The sequence below is a fragment of the Lissotriton vulgaris genome, chromosome 5 (genome assembly GCF_964263255.1).
Source record: "Lissotriton vulgaris chromosome 5, aLisVul1.2, whole genome shotgun sequence".
NCBI classification, from domain to species: domain Eukaryota; kingdom Metazoa; phylum Chordata; class Amphibia; order Caudata; family Salamandridae; genus Lissotriton; species Lissotriton vulgaris.
Genome location: NC_141693.1, coordinates 1,831,484,626 through 1,831,502,990, shown reverse-complemented (window position 1 = coordinate 1,831,502,990; position 18,365 = coordinate 1,831,484,626). Strand labels below are relative to the sequence as shown.

At 45.3% G+C, this 18,365-nt stretch overlaps 1 protein-coding gene across 1 annotated transcript in view; it reads left to right on the top strand.

Moving 5' to 3' along the window:
- Positions 1 to 2,709: 2,709 nt before the first annotated feature.
- The window catches only part of LOC147717475 (uncharacterized), a 37,733-nt gene continuing 22,077 nt past the window's right edge, over positions 2,710 to 18,365 (top strand). Inside the window, exons 1-4 of the mRNA XM_086919854.1 lie at positions 2,710 to 2,752; positions 7,121 to 7,222; positions 8,328 to 8,459; positions 9,790 to 10,121. Coding sequence (XP_086775980.1) covers positions 2,710 to 2,752; positions 7,121 to 7,222; positions 8,328 to 8,459; positions 9,790 to 10,121 — 609 coding nt within the window. The remainder of the gene's footprint in view (positions 2,753 to 7,120; positions 7,223 to 8,327; positions 8,460 to 9,789; positions 10,122 to 18,365) is intronic.

Here is an 18,365-nt window from a genome sequence, read left to right as displayed (position 1 = left end):
CTCTTCATAGGGTCCTTCCTCCTCCTCCTCATCGTAATAATACCCATCATCCATAATGAATTGCGATAAAGCTGAGATTACACACCCTAATCCAAAGAGGTAGGCACCAGAGGAGTCAGGGGGGGGGGGGGGGTCAGCCCCATGCACACTGTAACCTAATGATAGAGTCAGTTTAAGACCCCCTCAGCAAATGCTGTATTTAATTATTGCAGCCCAGCAGGGCGTCAGAGCCAAAATATAAGTACAAGGAGCGTGTGCCACTCCAATCCAAGGCAAAGACTATTTTTGCAGCCAGTCAGGCGTGAAATCAACCAACTCCGATCAATATTCGGTGTGTGAATGGGGAAAAACCCGCGCTAAAATCAACAAGCTCCAATAAACCTAAAACAAGCAATACACAATGAAATACATAAGCGCTAAGCACTAGGAGCGCATTTGCAACCTTTAAGGATGAAAACACATGCAAATCGTCCCCAATTACTATATAAAACAATCAAAATAGCACACAGGCATATAGGTAAGGGGCTGGGCACTTAACTCTTGCTGTGTGAGCAGCAAAGAAAGAGGAAGCTGGAGGTGTGACCTAGGCTCTTATGGGTGCTGAAGGGGGCGTGGCTACGCCAAGCATCATGGACTTTGAAGTTTTATTTGCACTAAACTGTATGTTTATTGGCTGCTGTGTTTTATACAGTAAAGAAAGAGAAGCATAATCTGAAGCCTCCGGTCCTGTAATAGAATTCCGGTTTTTCGCTAGTTTGTTTGAACGCGGCTGTAATCGGATGAGCTGTTCCTGGAGTTAACTTGAGCGATTTACATTAGCATTTTCGGTAACAATGATGACCACTGTGCTATGTCGTTTCTATTTTGGACATTTAATCACTGGCAGGATGGGGCATCACGTGTATTGTACTCATGTGAAGTACTCATTGCACATGTGAATAAATGCCCATACTGGCTTCATGTGTGTATGCTAGAAACTTCAACTTGGACGTGGACCTAACTATGTTTTCCTGATCTTGAGTAATTTAAATACATTTTCATTGTAGGCAGCCCCTGACCAAAGGACTGTATAGTCCCGAAATGCATCGGGCAACACACAATTAACAGATGAACATTTGAACAATATGCTTCTATATCAAGACTCTGCTTCATGATATTTTGTTGAAATGAAAGACGTCAAACAAATGTGTTCTGTTTACCTTTTGAATTTTGTTTATGATTGAACTCATGCGAATGTAAATTTCATGCATTCATTTGGAAATACATTGACAGTGAAAGTACCTGTTGGTTTTTGATGATTTAGTAATATTTTTGGTCTGCTGGATACGCAACCATTGAATAGTGCACAGTACCTCAATGAAAAGGGCCACATCATCCTCATCCTGATGGAACTCCACTGGCTCCCCTTGTCACCCAGCTCCATCTTCAAAACCAGCTGCATCAGCTGCAAAGCTAAAACAACCAGACAGATAAGTTCACTGTCTTGTGGTCCTCCGCACATCACTACCAGGAGATTCATCAGATTGAACACAAGGAAGTCCAAAAAAGAAAAGAATAAAGCAACAGGCCATCTTTTGTAATGGCGAAGGATCCCCTGCATGTCTCCGGAAACCATGTACCCCTGCCTCAGATTCATCATAGAAAGCTGTAGTGTTTTTGACCTTAACCTCAGCACACACAATCCAATCATTCACATGCACTAAGGCCACCGGAGCTCTAAGGTCAGATGGCATCTTTCTTTTGCCGAGTGTGACTTCTGTCACCTCAGTGGGCTGTGGATGACTGATAGTAGTGGCAGTGATACCAATTCTAGGTAAAGAACAGGCATTTCTTCCTGCCACCTATTAGGGCAAGGCCCTGCCATCTTCTGCATTTTCAACTTGTCTACCACTGCCCTGCAACTGGATCCTTTACTTATTTACACAAGGCATGGGCGTTGCATGTGTGTATTTGTTCACATGTGTGAAAAAAGCATGTGAAGTACTCTTTGCACATGTGAATAAATGACCATACTGGCTTCATTTGTGTATGCTAGAAACTTCATCTTGGACCTACGTTGGAGGGCTGAAGAGAGCCACAGATGTGGATTTTAGGGCTCTTTTCAGACATTCTAGGGATTTTTGAGATGGGTCACAACAAAAAGTGGTAAGAAGAGGAGGCACTGGGTCCCTTTGAAGCCAGGGTGTTTCCCCCTGCTCTTTCCTACTCATTGCCTTCTGGAAGGACTTCCCTTCACCAGTTTAGATGCAGGTGAGCGGGAGAGGTTGGATATCTCTTGTATACATTGTTTTGTGTTGTCCTTGGTTGCAGCCTCCCAGGTCCACCCCACCTTCCTGCTCACACTTTGAATAAAGTCTATGTACAGAAATATCACAAGTACAGAACTGCCCAGAACGGGTGACAGCACTGGTGTAATGAAACTTGAGGGTGCCCCCCTGCACGGTACGTGGAGCGTACCCCTCTGGGCTCAATCAGGAGCTCTCCGATCAGAGTACTGTGCTGAGGGGGCCCTTGGGAGTCCCCCCCTGCACCGCAGGGGCTGCAGGGACCTGTGTTACGCCACTGGGTCATAGAAGTGAACTACTTGAACACAGTAAATCTTTTTGTAGTTTGGATGTAAAGATGGGACAGAAAGTTCCAGTTAGTGGGTCAAAAATCTGCACTTATTGCACCAAGACTTACTGACCAGAAGTTGGGTGTCCTATATCAATGAAGACTCTAGAGTTCCAGGCTTTGGTCACCTACTGCCAACGTAGGTGATCTGGTACCAGGAAGATGCTTCTCTTAAGGAGAGGGGTTGTGAAGGAGCCTAGGTGTGGTGGAGTAGCATCATTGCTACAATACGGGCAAGACCTGCATCATTGTACTGTGTGTGAGGTCTGAGACCTGAGCATGTCCTTAACATAGATGTGGCTACACTGACACCTATTGCTGAGACTATCATGGAATATGAGGGCACGGGTGTTCCACTACATCATCCAGCACAAGGAAGTTTCTGAATTGCTTTCAAGTTTCGCAAGCCATCATTCGTCCTTCAAGATAAACGAGCAGTTGCAAGTACCGAAAGAAGATCATGCATATCAAAGATTGCGTACAGCAGCAACCTGGCCTACAGAGTAGCTAGTTGGGTTGGGGCGTTTTGGGATTGAGCTTGAAGGAGAACACAACAACATCTCCAGGACCGTGAGCACTGTGACTCCCAGTGCAACCTCCACTGGACTGGTGCTGATGATGCCATGACTTACCTAAATCTGCAGGTGCTGGCACCTCTTTTTAAGTTGCAGCTGTGTGGTTTGCTAAAGACATCTTGGTGCCATTCAGAAAGCTGACTTAGGAATACATTCCATCTGTTGCTTACCATTGGCTTTGTAACTTACATGTTCCTGCTTTCTATTTGCTGGCTTTATTTGCTTTTGCTGTCCAGCTTCATTTATTTTATTTAATTTTTTTGAGTTTTGTATACCATACACTTGAGCCAAAGGTATCAAAGTGCTTTACAGAGTATGCACAGCAACAATTACAAGAATTACATATGGAATAAATAGAAATACATAGTAAAAGAATCAAAAAAGATTTACACAATAGATTAGCCACAGCAACAATTACACGAGTTACATATGGATGTAATACAAATACATATTAAGAGTATATAAAAGAAGTATAAAATAGACAGTTGGATATGTGTGTGATATAGTTCTGAACTAGTTATTGTTCTTAAATTTGGGTGGAATCAAGAGTAGACCGGTCGGCTTTAGATAGTTTGTTTATAAGGTAGATTGGTTTTCCTTTGCAGAGAGCTTTGAGGGTTATGCAGGCAATTCTCTGAGTATATATCTTGCATTGGTAGCCTGTTGAGTTTCCAAAAGTTTCTTGAGTTCGCCCCTCCTGTTGCCCATACCTTGTTTACTGTATTCTTCCACAAACTTCCTTTGTGTAAACAAGCCTTAAAATCTTGTTCTTATTTTGTCACATTTGCTGTACATTCAAAGACATAGGTCAAATGTCAAGCTCTGTCTTCAGAGGGAGCCTGGAGTTTACTTTTCTTTCTCTGACTTCAAAGTGAGAGAATTTATGTGACAATCCTGCTGAGCATCCACTCTACGCCACTTCCCTCCAATCTACCCCACTCCAATGTACCCAAATCCATCCCACCCCACTCTACTTCGCTACAATTTACTCTACTCCAATCTATCCCACTCCAATGTACCCCAATCCACCCCACCCCACTCTACTTCGCTACAATTTACTCCACTCCAATCTACCTAAGCATGGGCGAATTTTGCGAATCTCGCGTTCGCGAATTTTGCGGATTTGCGAACTCGCAATCCGCAAAATCCGCGAATTCTTGCAAATTTGCGGCTTTTTTTTTTTTTGTGTTCGCAAGGATTTCTGCCAGTTCGCGAGGGTTTTGTACCAGTTCGCAATTGCGAACTTACATTTCGTCGCGCAACGGTCGCGAATTATGTTGTTTCTACGTCTGGTTCATCATCACAGGTTCCCAGCACCCTCTGTTTCACCACTGCAACCCTCTGTTACATCAATGCCACCCTCTGGTTCATCATTACTGTAGATTATGGGGGGGAAAAGCAAGCACACCAGCCCTGCTTCAACTGAGATGAATTAATTTGGGGTTAGTTTATTAATGTGTCACTGTTTTAAAATTCCAGCCTGGCACCTGCTTCCTTATCTGTAATTTTGCTTTCTGTTGCAGTGCATTTTTTTTCCCCAGGACCTTCTTTGTGGCCTACTTGTAGCTATTGTATGAGCCTGCTGTGAGGGTCAGAGCAGGGTCATACAATTGTTGCAACTAGCAACTGAATTCTGGAGGGGCCCCAGTCAGGAAGCACTACCGGGAATTGTTACTAATGATGAGTTTGAACTCTTGCCCCTGCCGAGTGCTTTCACTTTTGAAAAACTCGTTTTTCTGCAATTTCGCGGGGTTCGCGGGGTGCGAACACGCGCAAGATCGGATTCGGAAGCCGCAAATTCGTGCGAATATGCAATTTGTTTTTTTTGCGGCGTGTTAGTTGGCAAGGTTTTGTGCGTTTTTGCGAGCCGCTCGTAGCGCAAGACGCGAAGTTACCCTCGCGGTCGTTCAAGGGCGCAGCCATCTTGTTTGCCTGACGTATATCCGTTTCCGGGCGCGAAGTGTAATCTCGCAAAGTCCGCGGCTTGCCAGTACAGTCTCGCGCGTGTTCGCAAGGAAAATCTCGCGCGAACTTACCCGCGCGGTCGTGAACGGGCGCGGCCATCTTGTTTCTCATTCATTGCTATGGTTCTGGGCATGGTCTTTGTATCCTCTGTCAATCTCTGCCATCCTTTGCTTGTTTGAAGTTTTTTTTAATCTATTTTACTTATTATCTATCCCTCTATTTTTCTAGCCCTATATTTTTGTGTTTACTGCTACTTTTGGTTAATTTTAAACTACTTTTGTAAACTCTTTTCTTTTCTTCTCTTCCCTATTCTATTTTCTTTATTCCTTTCCGCCCAGACCATGGTGAAGGGAGCCGGGAAGCATCCCGAGAAGGGGAAGGGTCCCGCACCCCGTGTCCGGCTCCCGTGCGGGCGTTTGAGGGGGGAGCTAGTGATGCCACGGGAGATCTTTACCCCGGAGGAGGTGGCCCAACTCATTTTTTATGTTCAGCGCCGCCTCCCCAGGACCATCATGGGAGGCGGCAAGATCAGTGCCGGGTACGGGGCCCGGGAGCGCCGGAAGCGGTGGGAGAAGGTGTGCCAGGCCATTTACCACCACTCTCGGGTCTGGCGCACCTACAACCAGGCCACCCACCGCTGGACGGATGTCCTGACCCGTGAGCGAGATCTGCTCGACCGCCTTGGCCTTGAGATCCCCGGGCTTGGTGAGTAGTAGTAGCTATGTCTTTACTACTATGTTTTCTCCTGCTGTGTTATTATATTGCAAATTTTTGTTTTTTACCAAGAGCAATAATGCTGCTCATTACATTGTAGGTACATTTTATTTCAAAATCTTCTGTGCATTTCAGGTACACTGCTCTCCTTCTCAGTAGTGTTGCTACTATGCTTATTTGTTTTAGATTTTGTGTTCATTTCATTGGCCTGTGAAATTATGTATGAGTGTAGTTGAAAGAACTGCGCAATGCTACACACTAAGGTTCAGATTTTTAATTACCGGCGCATCCCTGCAAAGTTGCAGGGATGCGCCAGTAATTGTGCGTCACGCCACCATCACCCATGGTGCGCCGTATTTACAATGCGGCGCGCCATGGGCCCAAAACGTCACCAAAGCGTTACGCATCTGTGCCGTAAAGGCGGCGCATTGCTGGAGTTGCGTCGCAACGATGGTGCAGCTCCATCAATTCTCTGGGGTGCCCTATCTCCCCAATGCTGCGTCAAGCCGTACGTCTGCTTCAAGCAGGCGCAGGGTTTGAGTCACGCATCATTGTCCTCAAAGTGACTGATTGAAATCTTGTAGATTTCCCTCAGCCACTTTTAGGATGCGTTCCTGCGCAGGAACGCCCTCCCTTGCGCCGGAACACCCCTATTGGCGCAGGGCTTTACAACGTGATGCATCTCCCAGATGCGTCACGTTGTTAATATACGCCGCACCATTGCGCCTCTTTTGTGCTGTCGCTGCGTCACAAAAGTCACGCAACAATGGAGCAAAAGAGCCGCAAGGGCCTTATAAATCAGCCCCTACAGACTCAAGTCCAGTCCTTCCTTTGTACACATGGCGATAAGAAGAAATAGTGGTGGTGGATTAATAGTTTGAGTATTTTAATGACTGGTGAATGTAGTAGGAAACTTTAGTGTTGTCGCTGATCTTCAATCACAATGGACTTTGGCTGTCACTTTGCGTGCTGCGGACTGCTGCCTGCCAATCCTAGGCAAACCTTTTTAGTACTTTGTTTAGTGAGTTACATAGGGTAGTTTCCAATTCGACGGTCCGCAAATCAAGCAATACTAAAGTAATGACGTAGTCGACCACATGAGATTGGTCAATAATATATCCCGTGGAGTCGTTCCCTATTTGCTATTTCGCAAAAATATTTTGTTACTTTGTTAGTTCTTTTTTAAATGTTTGATTTGGTTGAGAAATATCATCCATGTTTTCTGTTTTTCTTTCTTTCATGTTGTACATCAGCTTCCCCCAGGGGCAAGAGGAGGACACAGGAGGAGGAGGAGGAGGGTGCTGTTGTCGATGCAGGCCAGGACCGGGCAGTCGAGGGCTCCTTTGCTGGCCCCAGTAAGTTTTAATTTTAATATAGAGTACTTATTTTTTCCTAGCGTTCCTCATTCGATTTTTTCTAAATCGTCTTTGATCTTCTTGTAGACAGGATCTAAATTCTTATCCTGCCTCGACTATGACTCCTTGTGGTATTACTAGATTATTCTTATTAGTCTGTCTGTGTAGCTAACTAAGATTGCACATTTGGCATTTCCATTGGACTCCCATTCTAGTCAGCAATAGCTCTATGCACTGAGTGTAGTCCTCTGGGATTGTCCATAATGTCTTTTCAAGTATTCTAAATGTTTATGCTTTGACCATTGCCAACAATAAAAAGGTGAATGACCACCACCAAGAAATAATAAGATACTACTTTACTTTTGGTTTGGATAGGAGGACAATCCATTCTACTACTGTTGCAGGGACAAATCTGCACAAACAGAACTATGGACACTAAATAATGCATCGCTTAGCTTATCAATTATAATAGGTGCTGTAACTGTTAGACTTTCCACATACCTCAGTGATAACAGACTTTGTAGTTGAACCTCCAATCTCCTTACTGACTAGATAGTGTGGCAGAGTCATTTAGCTCCCAAAGTCACCGATGGCAGAGGCACGGACTCATGCTTGCAAAAATTCGAAAACCTTTAGCTCATCCACTCTAGTCTGGAGGACCAAAAACCACAGAGTCTATTTAAGTTTAAAAGCTTTATTAAAAGTAAACACATTTATTAAATTCAAGTTTGTCATAAAAGTGAACGTGTAACTGAAAATGGAAAAGTGCTTAGTGCTGACGATTAATTGGACACATTTCTTGTGGTCGAGCCGAGCTCTCACCTGGTTTGAACTTGATCCTGCTCGTGTTCTTAGAAGTCAAGGTTCTGTCTGTTAGGAGAAAAAGTGGTGCGTGTTAAAAAGTAAAAAGCAAACATTCATCAGTTGTGCCAAAAAGTGCAGCAAGACAACAGCCTTCCCTGGAAAAAGGGACATTTTTACTCTAGAGTACACAGTCAAAAATTATTAAATTGTACACTTTTTTTCACATTTCTTTCTTCCTCCTAGACCAAATATTATATAGTAGTGAGTGGTGTATTCTAACATTATTAAATGTACTTTGTAGGTGGAACATCTGGAGACGGGGCCAGCGCGGAGGTGGTGGCATTGGACGAGGAGGACAACTCTGGGGAGGAGGCGGTGCAAGTGCCGGAAAAGGACATGCCTGTGAGGGTTCAAACGGTGGTGGCGGGCAGAGGTAAGCTATACATTCCTTAGTCATTGAGATTGAAGACTGCAGAGTGTGCTTTCTGCACGGGTGTATTATAAAAAAAGCAGGTAGTAGCCTCCTCTAAATGTACTTCGACTTAGCTGTGAAGTTTTTGGCGAGAAGAATCCCAATCAGATCTGAGGTGAACTTGATGGATGGGATGAACGAAAAGCGAAAGAAGGGTGTAAGTAAGTGTGGAAGCACGAGAAATGTAATGATGACTGGCAAAGAAGAATGATATGTGTTTGCTTGGTCCCCGAGGTGGCTGGGAAGGTAAGAAAATGGTATGGTGCATGGCTGGGTGAATGATGAAGCAAGGATGGGTGGAAGGAGAACAGCCTGGGTGGGTGAGACAGAAACTGTATGTGTGCAATATACTTTGAATGGATGGATGCCTGGATCATTCATGGTACTATCTGACTCTTAGATAGCATATGTGAATCTAGAGAGAGTAGACGGTCACTGGATGAACTAAGTGTTACTTTGAAGAGCATGTAACACCGCACCCGCACGTCCGTTCCAGTGTAGGAAAGGCAAGGAAAAGAAGTTGTAACGTTGTCCAAAGACTACCATGAATAGTAGCAGTAGTTTGTATTGCAACTGCAAGCACAGCATATATCCAGTTATTACGGTGGACACTCCCTACCTCCCTTAATAACTTTAGTTTAGTAGTAGTACGTCATTCATGTGTGGGGGTATCACTGTTCACTCAATAATAAGCAAAGCACCTAAAGTCATCCCATATGTCATCAAATACATCCCATGTGAAGTGATAGATAATCAGATAATTTAGCTTCTTCATTTTCCTTTTCTAATACTCATTTGCACTGTAGGGTGAAAGCTAAATTAATTAAGCAGTAGCCCTTTTAACAGAGTATTCTCAGTGCCACCCGTAATAGAAAAGTAAGAGCTTCACCACCTGCATGTACTGGACCGGTACAGTAACGCAAGTCTGTCTCACTCACCATGGTGTGCGTCTGTTTTTCTCGGGTGCAAGTTCACTGCGCTGGCATTATGCCGGCTTGCATAAGATAACGTACCAATTTTCCTAAACAAGAGAGAAGAAGAAGAATAAGAGTGGTGTACTGTCATAGTCGACTGTAATAGAAGTCCATAGTGCTCGTAGAATTTGTTCCTTAAACTCCCACTAATGTTAGAGCAAGGATGAAGAAGTCGGAGGTTACATAGATACTGTCCTCAATAGTTATGCACTGTGCTTTCAATTTGCTACTTGTACTGTGACAACTTTCTGCTCAATCATTTTGTGTTAATCTTAAGGAGCATTGGTTACAGACTATGTCTTTCTTTTTTCATGTAGTTGCTCCTTCCAAATCCAAGACACCATCAAGGAGGAAGGAGCTGGCTCGAATGGCCCGGCAACGGAGGCTGGATGCCACTGTTGCTGAATATCGGCGGCTGGTGGCCCTGGAGGAGGAGGAGACGCAGTCTGGAACAACAACAACGTCCACTGGGACAGCTGCATCCTCCTCCGTGCGGGCTGCCAGCCAGCGCAGTGCTCCAGCGGTACGGAGCCGGGCTACCAAAGCCAAACACCACCGCCCAGCAGCAAAGAAAGCAGCTGCCCCTCACAGGATTTGCAAGGCACACCGGCGCCGCTTATCCCTCAGACTGTCCTACCTGGAGCAGGAGGTCCATAATTATAAGAACGTGGTGGAGGGCCTCGGCTTCGAACTTGCCACCCTCCGCAAGGAGCATGATGCCCTGGCTGCTAATTCCAACAGCACCCTGCCATAGTGTCCCTTGCCCCTTTTTTAGAGACTTTTGGGGGGTGGGAATTGGGAGTTGTGATTTTTGGGGACTTTTGAAGGACAATCGTTGGGGTTAGGGAGGGTCTTGCGGGAGATTCTTTTGTTAGGGCTATAAAAATATACTTTTTGAAACTTTATCTGACCATACCTGTTTTTTACTGCTTTTGAGTCTGGTGGGTGGGGGTTTAACATAACAGTAAGTTTGTTTTCCTGAATAGTCCTAGGACTTTAGTAGTACTACCGTCAATCAAATCTCTCGTCTCTCCTAATACTCCATTATACTACCTCCAACCAAACGCCTATCTTACCTGTAATTTCTGTTTGCAAGTAGGGCTAGGCCCAGGGCTGGCTCCACGGGAAACAGCAAATAAGGTTGGCAATCCTGGGCGGATAAAATTTCCTCATAGCGGTGGTACTAGTGGTGTGACACAGTGGCAGTTGCTTGCCTATGAAAAAAAAGAAAATGAAATCTGGTTTGTCCTCCTGAGCAATACAAAGGTACAATACAGAATATAGCAGGTGACAGAAGTACACTAGAACAGTGCCACGTTGTAGCCTAACAAATGTTAAAGTATAACTAATTCGGTTGAAGTTCTTTGACATTAGCCATGGGTCTTTGTCAAGCAGAGTAAGAATATATCCTCGGATTTCTTCACCAGCCTGTTGCTATCACCTTATCCTCCCCAGCAAGTGTGTGGATTTATTGCTGTAATTTAGTCACACATCAATCAAAACCACACAGCCCGGGGGAAGAGGGTTAGGGTTTGAAAAATGGATGGGTACGGGGGTTTTTGGGAAAGGTTTTGGGAGACAAGAAAAAGTAGCACAGCATGGACGAACAATTGTGAACATAAACAAATCTTTGGGTACAAACCTATCCATCAATCTTTGAAAGTGCATACACTACTGCATGCATGTCAGTTAAAAGTAAGTAGTACTTTCGACAACTGTGGAAGAAAGAATGCGACAGTACAGGGCGTGGGTGGAAATATTGATAACTATATTCAACATAAGGTCTCTGTAGCCAGATACCTGAGAGCCTTGCTGGTCACTATAAATCCATTCACAACAACACTCAATGGGGTTGGTCTGGAAGGTATAGTAGATAGAAAAGGAGAAATTGCTTTTTTTCTAGGTGTCCCCTCACTCACCAGGGTTGCCCCTTGGTGACATGCTTCATCATTGGGGCCATCCCAGTCCTCTACGGGCTGGGGCGTGCTGCGACTTGTGAATTACGTAGGAGCACTTACAAATGACTATGTGTGGTGCAGATGTGATAGTGGAGTGGACTAAGTGATGTGTTAAGGGATCAATTTAGAAGCAGAGAGAGATCCAAGAAATGCAGTCACAGTCAGAGAAAAAGGCAAGGGATACTGTATCTATGTGGTTGTAGTGGTCCTGTTGGAAGTGGTAAGTAAGTTGCCTGCAGAAAAAAAATCCTCCTTTTAGCGGCACTCCTCCATTGCAGCCGACGCTTCGTCCATCGATGTTGGTCACCAGAAGACACCCTGTAAAAAAAAAGCACAGCATACACAAACAATGGAACATAAACAATTCTTTGGGTACAAACCTATCCATCAGTCTTTGAAAGTGCATGCACTACTGCATGCATGTCAGTGAAAAGTAAGTAGTACATTCGACAACTGTGGAAGAAAGAATGCGACAGTACAGGGCCTGTGTGGAATTATTGATAACGATATTCAACATAAGGTCTCTGTAGCCAGATACCCGAGAGCCTTGCTGGTCACTATAAATCCATTCACAACAACACTCAATGGGGTTGGTCTGGAAGGTGTCAGGTTTACTCCCCGTGATCCAGTCGATGCAAATATGGTTCCACCTCCAAATGTCACCAACACCCAGAAGTGTAAACACAGGGTGTTCGAGCCATTAGGCGGGGGAGAAAAATAACAAACTAAAATAAAAAATGTGGGATGGGTAAAGGTAGGGTCAGCAGGGAAAGGATACCTGTAACAGAAGACAAGACAGGCATCAGTGAAGTGCTGTCCTAACATACAAGGGTACTCTCATATAGTCTCACTAAATAACCAAGGAAGTAGACAAGTACCTGAGCACCAAGAAAACATGACCTTGGATAGGAAATACTATAGCCCTTCTGCCACAATCTGTGAGGAAGGCCTAAGAAACACATAAACATATAGTTAACGAACACACTCCTGTCGCACCAAACACACTCGCGTTATACTAAGACATCAAACCCACTACTCACAACATACCACAAACATGGTAGAGGACTCAATGTACAAAGGGGGTTCCAAATAGTCAAAGCAAAGATGTATGGTCCAACAAAAAGGAAGAGGGAAACGGTAGTGTGTAGGAAGCAAGAACTACAACACTGCGCTCTCTAAGTAATGACCCAGTAGAGAATCTTTGGTGAAGGTCAAACAGAAAAACGTAGTTGCTGTTGCGACCACCACTGAATTCTGCCAACAACACACCCCACGGTGCACTACACAAAGAGAACTGGGGTAGCCTGTAGTTACCTCACTACATGCCCAGTTATGGAGGTCCTTTGAAATACACAGTTATACAACGGAGACGCGTAGTTGTCCTTACTACCGCGCTCCGTTTTAATAGTACAAAAACGATCCCCGATGCGAACGCTAACACGTGGTATAGACCGCCACTGTGCTCCGCCACACACAATTCAACCAAACAGGAATTCATCAAAGGTAGAATTCTGTTAGAAAACAGTCACAGAACCTCCCTTAACAATCCGTTCAGGCAGTAATCAGCTGACCGCACGGGCGGCCGAAGAGTTTAGAGCGGCTTTACCTGAAGACGCGTGAAGTCCGTCTACCGCCAAGGACAGAACACGGAAGCGCTCCCCACTGAGCCTCAGGGGGGGGAAGGTGATAGTCCACAGGAGACACGATAGAAAAGCATGCAGAGCGTCCGCTCTCATGCCGGTGCAGAACAGAAACCAGAATAACGCGCAACAGGAAGCGCGTCTGTTCCCCAGATAAACTTCCTGCAAGTCTCCCGCCTACTCATGGGAAATGTAGTTTCATAGTACGGTAGGCGCTTAGGGGCTGCGTAACCTGACAGAAGGTATAGTAGATAGAAAAGGAGAAATTGCTTTTTTTCTAGGTGTCCCCTCACTCACCAGGGTTGCCCCTTGGTGACATGCTTCATCATTGGGGCCATCCCAGTCCTCTACGGCCTGGGGCGTGCTGCGACTTGCGAATTACGTAGGAGCACTTACAAATGACTATGTGTGGTGCAGATGTGATAGTGGAGTGGACTAAGTGATGTGTTAAGGGATCAATTTAGAAGCCTAGAGAGAGCCAAGAAATGCAGTCACAGTCAGAGAAAAAGGCAAGGGATACTGTATCTATGTGGTTGTAGTGGTCCTGTTGGAAGTGGTAAGTAAGTTGCCTGCAGAAAAAAAATCCTCCTATTAGCGGCACTCCTCCATTGCAGCCGACGCTTCGTCCATCGATGTTGGTCACCAGAAGACACCCTGTAAAAAAAAGCACAGCATAGACAAACAATTGAACATAAACAATTCTTTGGGTAGGAAGTGATATAATATTACAACACCACTGATAAATAAATATAAGGTATGTAGGCTGTGGAGTGCAAAAAGTCACAATTTGATTTTCCTAGTAGACAGTACAATATTTTTGAAAGTGCGTACTCTGAGTCACCTTTTGAAGGATAAATAAGTATGGGCAAATTAATGTAGCGGATCTTGCCCCTCAAGCTAGGTGTACTGTAAACTGTGTTTTAGAACAAAATTAGATCTTCCTAGCAGTGCTCCCACCCAGACCCTTACTAAAGCCAGTCGCAAAAATGTAGAAGACCCCCAATCAAATCTCAAAAAACGAGGCCTAGCAGAAAACTGGTGACAAAACTTACTTTGAAAGTAAAAGTAGGCCGAAGTACCCCCTTCCTAATTACCCATTACCCACCGTGGATTGCATTCAAACCACTTGCAAGCAACCAAGCAAAAGTAGCCATAGCCAGCATCGCTCCAAGACTCGAAATCCCCCCCACTCAAACACATGCAATAGAAATACTGCTAACCCTAACGAACCCTAAGTTAAGAATAGTGGCAAAGGCTTTCTTTAACTATGCCAAATCCCCCCTTTCCCACCATGGATTTTCTTCAAATGACTTGCAACCAAAATTACACATTCTCACGAGTGCTCTAAGACCCCAGAACTCAGTTGGAAAAATCTAGAACACCCCGAAACACATGCAATCCTGCTGCTAGGGCTGACCCTAACGAACCCTAAGTTACAAAAAGTGCCAAAACTAAAGGCTTTTCCGCGCGGATTTTGTCCCAACCACTTCTACCCGGTATTAGACCTTCCCAGGAATGCCCCAAGACCTGTCACAACCCACCCGCCAAGAAGCATAACACCCCCAAACAGGCCAAAAGCAAAATCTCATACTTGCAATATTTCTGGGCCTTCGGTCCAAACGCGCTGCGTAGCTAGGCCATAAGTCGGGGTTGGCACGACGGATTTCCTGAAAAGCAAATGCAATCAAGATTAGAGTGTCCCAGCAATGCTCCCAGACCACGAAACTCACCCACAAACAGACGGAACCCCCCCTAAGAGCACCTCAAAGGCAAGCAAGTCATCAAAAACACAAAAAAAATTCCGCCTGGGATTTGGTCCAAAACACTTTTATCCGGTATTAGAGCTTCCCAGCAATGGCCCCAGAGCCGTCAACCCAGGAGAAAACGAGTAGAAGACCCCCAAACAGCCAAAGAGCAAAAGTACAAAAATGGGGACTTAGTCAATTTTTCACAAATTTCCCAAATCATTCAGCGCGCGCTCTGCAGCTAGGCCCTAAGTCCCCTCTGCCACCATGGATTTGCTTCAAACCTCTTGCAAAGTAAAGTATATATAGCCAGCAGTGCTCCCAGACCACGAAACTCACCCACAAACACCAGGAAGCCCCCCAAACAGGCCCCCGAAAACGCTACATAGAGCAAAATGTCAGAAATAGCCCAAAAAAAAATCGGCCTGGATTTTGTCCCAACCACTTCTACCCGGTATTAGACCTTCCCAGGAATGCCCCAAGACCCGTCAACCCACCCGCCAAGAAGCATAACACCCCCAAACAGGCCAAAAGCAAAATCTCATACTTGCAATATTTCTGGGCCTTCGGTCCAAACGCGCTGCGTAGCTAGGCCATAAGTCGGGGTTGGCACGACGGATTTCCTGAAAAGCAAATGCAATCAAGATTAGAGTGTCCCAGCAGTGCTCCCAGACCACGAAACTCACCCACAAACACCAGGAAGCCCCCCAAACAGGCCCCCGAAAACGCTACATAGAGCAAAATGTCAGAAATAGCCAAAAAAAAAAATCGGTCTGGATTTTGTCCCAACCACTTCTACCCGGTATTAGACCTTCCCAGGAATGCCCCAAGACCCGTCAACCCACCCGCCAAGAAGCATAACACCCCCAAACAGGCCAAAAGCAAAATCTCATACTTGCAATATTTCTGGGCCTTCGGTCCAAACGCGCTGCGTAGCTAGGCCATAAGTCGGGGTTGGCACGACGGATTTCCTGAAAAGCAAATGCAATCAAGATTAGAGTGTCCCAGCAATGCTCCCAGACCACGAAACTCACCCACAAACAGACGGAACGCCCCCTAAGAGCACCTCAAAGGCAAGCAAGTCATCAAAAACACAAAAAAATTTCCGCCTCGGATTTGGTCCAAACCACTTTTAGTGCTTCCCAGCAATGGCCCCAGACCCGTCAACTCACCTGCAAAGAGGTAGAACAACACCCCCACAAGTGCTGAGTCTTTCTTCATTGGGCGTAAACCAGCCCTCTGCTTTGATGGAAATAGGAGTCTGGAGGAGGAGGATAGAGGAGCATGTTCTTCTGAACTTGTGAACCTGAGGAATGCAGACGGCGGCGCCTTCAAATAAATTAGCAAACAAGTGAAGACAGTTCTGCTGATGGGCTTGTTTTTGTGATTATCTGATTAAAGTTTGAATTATATTAACTGTGCACAACAAAGAAAGACAGACACACAGGAATAAAAGTGAATAAGGATGAAAAAGAAAGTTATTGATTTGTTGTCTCATTTTCAGGGCTCGAAGTCGGTATCACGGTCCAGGAATAAGAATAAGGCTTCGTCATCATACTCTGCGAATTCAGCCAGGGTGAGGTCAGTGTCACCTGACAGAGTTGAAATTCCCTCATCTATGTTGCTGGCCACCTCTTCATCCGGCACGCTCTCTCGTACTCTGAAATCTGGTGGTATGAGGTGCTGATTCATCTTGATCATTGTTAACCTCTCCACATTTTTGGGCGAGAGGCGGCTCCGTTTGGGAGTTACAATCCCACCAGCCGCACTGAAAACCCGTTCAGAAGACACACTTGCGAGTGGGCAAGACAAGTAGTTTAAAGCCAGGTTGGTGAGCTGTGGCCACAATTCTTTTTTCCCATGCCAATACGCCAATGGGTCAGAATTAACATAGACCTCTGTTGAGTCATTCAGATAGTCCTTCACCATCGACTCAAGGTCCTCCTCCAAGGTTCCTCCACTTTGCTTAGCTCTTGCTGTGCCTCTGACCTTTTGAGAACCAAACCCACGCAGAGCTAGCCAATCCTCTTCAGCCTCCAATGTTTCTGTTGTCTTTCGTGCAGATGATCCGGTTGCCGGTGTCTTTAACGGCTGAGAGGTCACTTGTGCCACAGCCACAGGTGCAGAAGTGGATTGTTTTGACTGGGGATGGCCTGCTGATGTACTGCCATTTCCTTCAATTTCCAGCCGTTCTGTTTCAAACTTCTTGGCTGACAAGGCTAGCCAACGTTTGTACTTTGGAACATGTTCATCATCAAAAGGAAAGAATGCTTTGCCTGCCAGCGCCTTTTTGTAGCGTGGATCCAGAATAGTAGCACAAATGTAATGCTGTTCTGAGTGGATCTTTTTAAGACGTTCATCACCTTGTAGGAGCTCTAATAATTGCTCAGCCAGAAGCAAAGAGTCTTGCTTTTTGTCATCTTTTCCAAACACAGAACACACCTCCTTCAGTTGGTCCTCCAGCATGTACAACAATGGGATAGCTTTTCCCAAATTAGAGTCCTCCTTGCTGACTGCACGCGTGAAGACCTCAAAAGGACGAAGCATGCGTGTCAGGCTTTCAACTATGTTCCATTGCGGCCCACCCATCCTCAGCTCCTCTATACCCTCTTTCAAGAAATATTGATCGAGTTGCGTATACTGCTCATACAGACGCTCAAGCATGTAGAAGGTTGAGTTCCAACGTGTTACCACCTCCTGGATGAGTGCTTTCACTGGCATTTGACATTGATATAGCATGCTCCTCAGCTGCTTCCGGGCCTTAAAAGAATGCCTGAAATGCTTGCAAATTTTTCGGCAGGTCTCCAATACACTGTACGCTGCACTGCGTTTATTACCCAAGAATTTTTGGACAACCAGGTTTATACAGTGCGCCAAACACGGCACTCTGAAATAGTAACCGTCCCTCATGGCCTTAACTATATTGGCGCCATTGTCCGTGGAAACATAACCAACCTTGCGTTTTAGTGGGGACAGACAGTTAAGGACCTTTGTGTTAAAGACATCCAAAATGTTTTCTGCTGTGTGACGTTTCTCCAAACCAAACATGGCTAGTGTTGCATGTTTCCGAGCACCTTTAAAAACAATGTTAGTGTCAACACCTGAGTTTAGCTTTGCTTTAGCCCCTGAAAAAGAGACCCAGTGTGCAGTGATGCACATGTAATCAGCGCCTGCGCCACTGGTCCACATGTCTGTTGTCAGATGTATAGTGTGAACAGCACTCTTCTGCAAAGCTGCCCCAATCACCTTCAGAACATCTTCATGTAGTGCTGGAACCGCAACTCGGGCAAAATAGAACCGGCTAGGAACCTTCCATTTAGGGCAGAGCGCTGTCACTAATTCTAGAAAACCAACCCCTTCTACAAAAGAAAAAGGGAGAAGGTCCAGAGCTAGCATTTTAGCCAGCTTAGTGTTATACAGACGGGTCATTGGGTGGTTGCGTTCATATTGCGCTTCTGTAAACAACATCTTTTTAATGTTGCCCTGGACCAAGGATTTACGGGATGATGATGATCTCTTCGACCCAGTTACGCTCGCTGATGAACTTTTC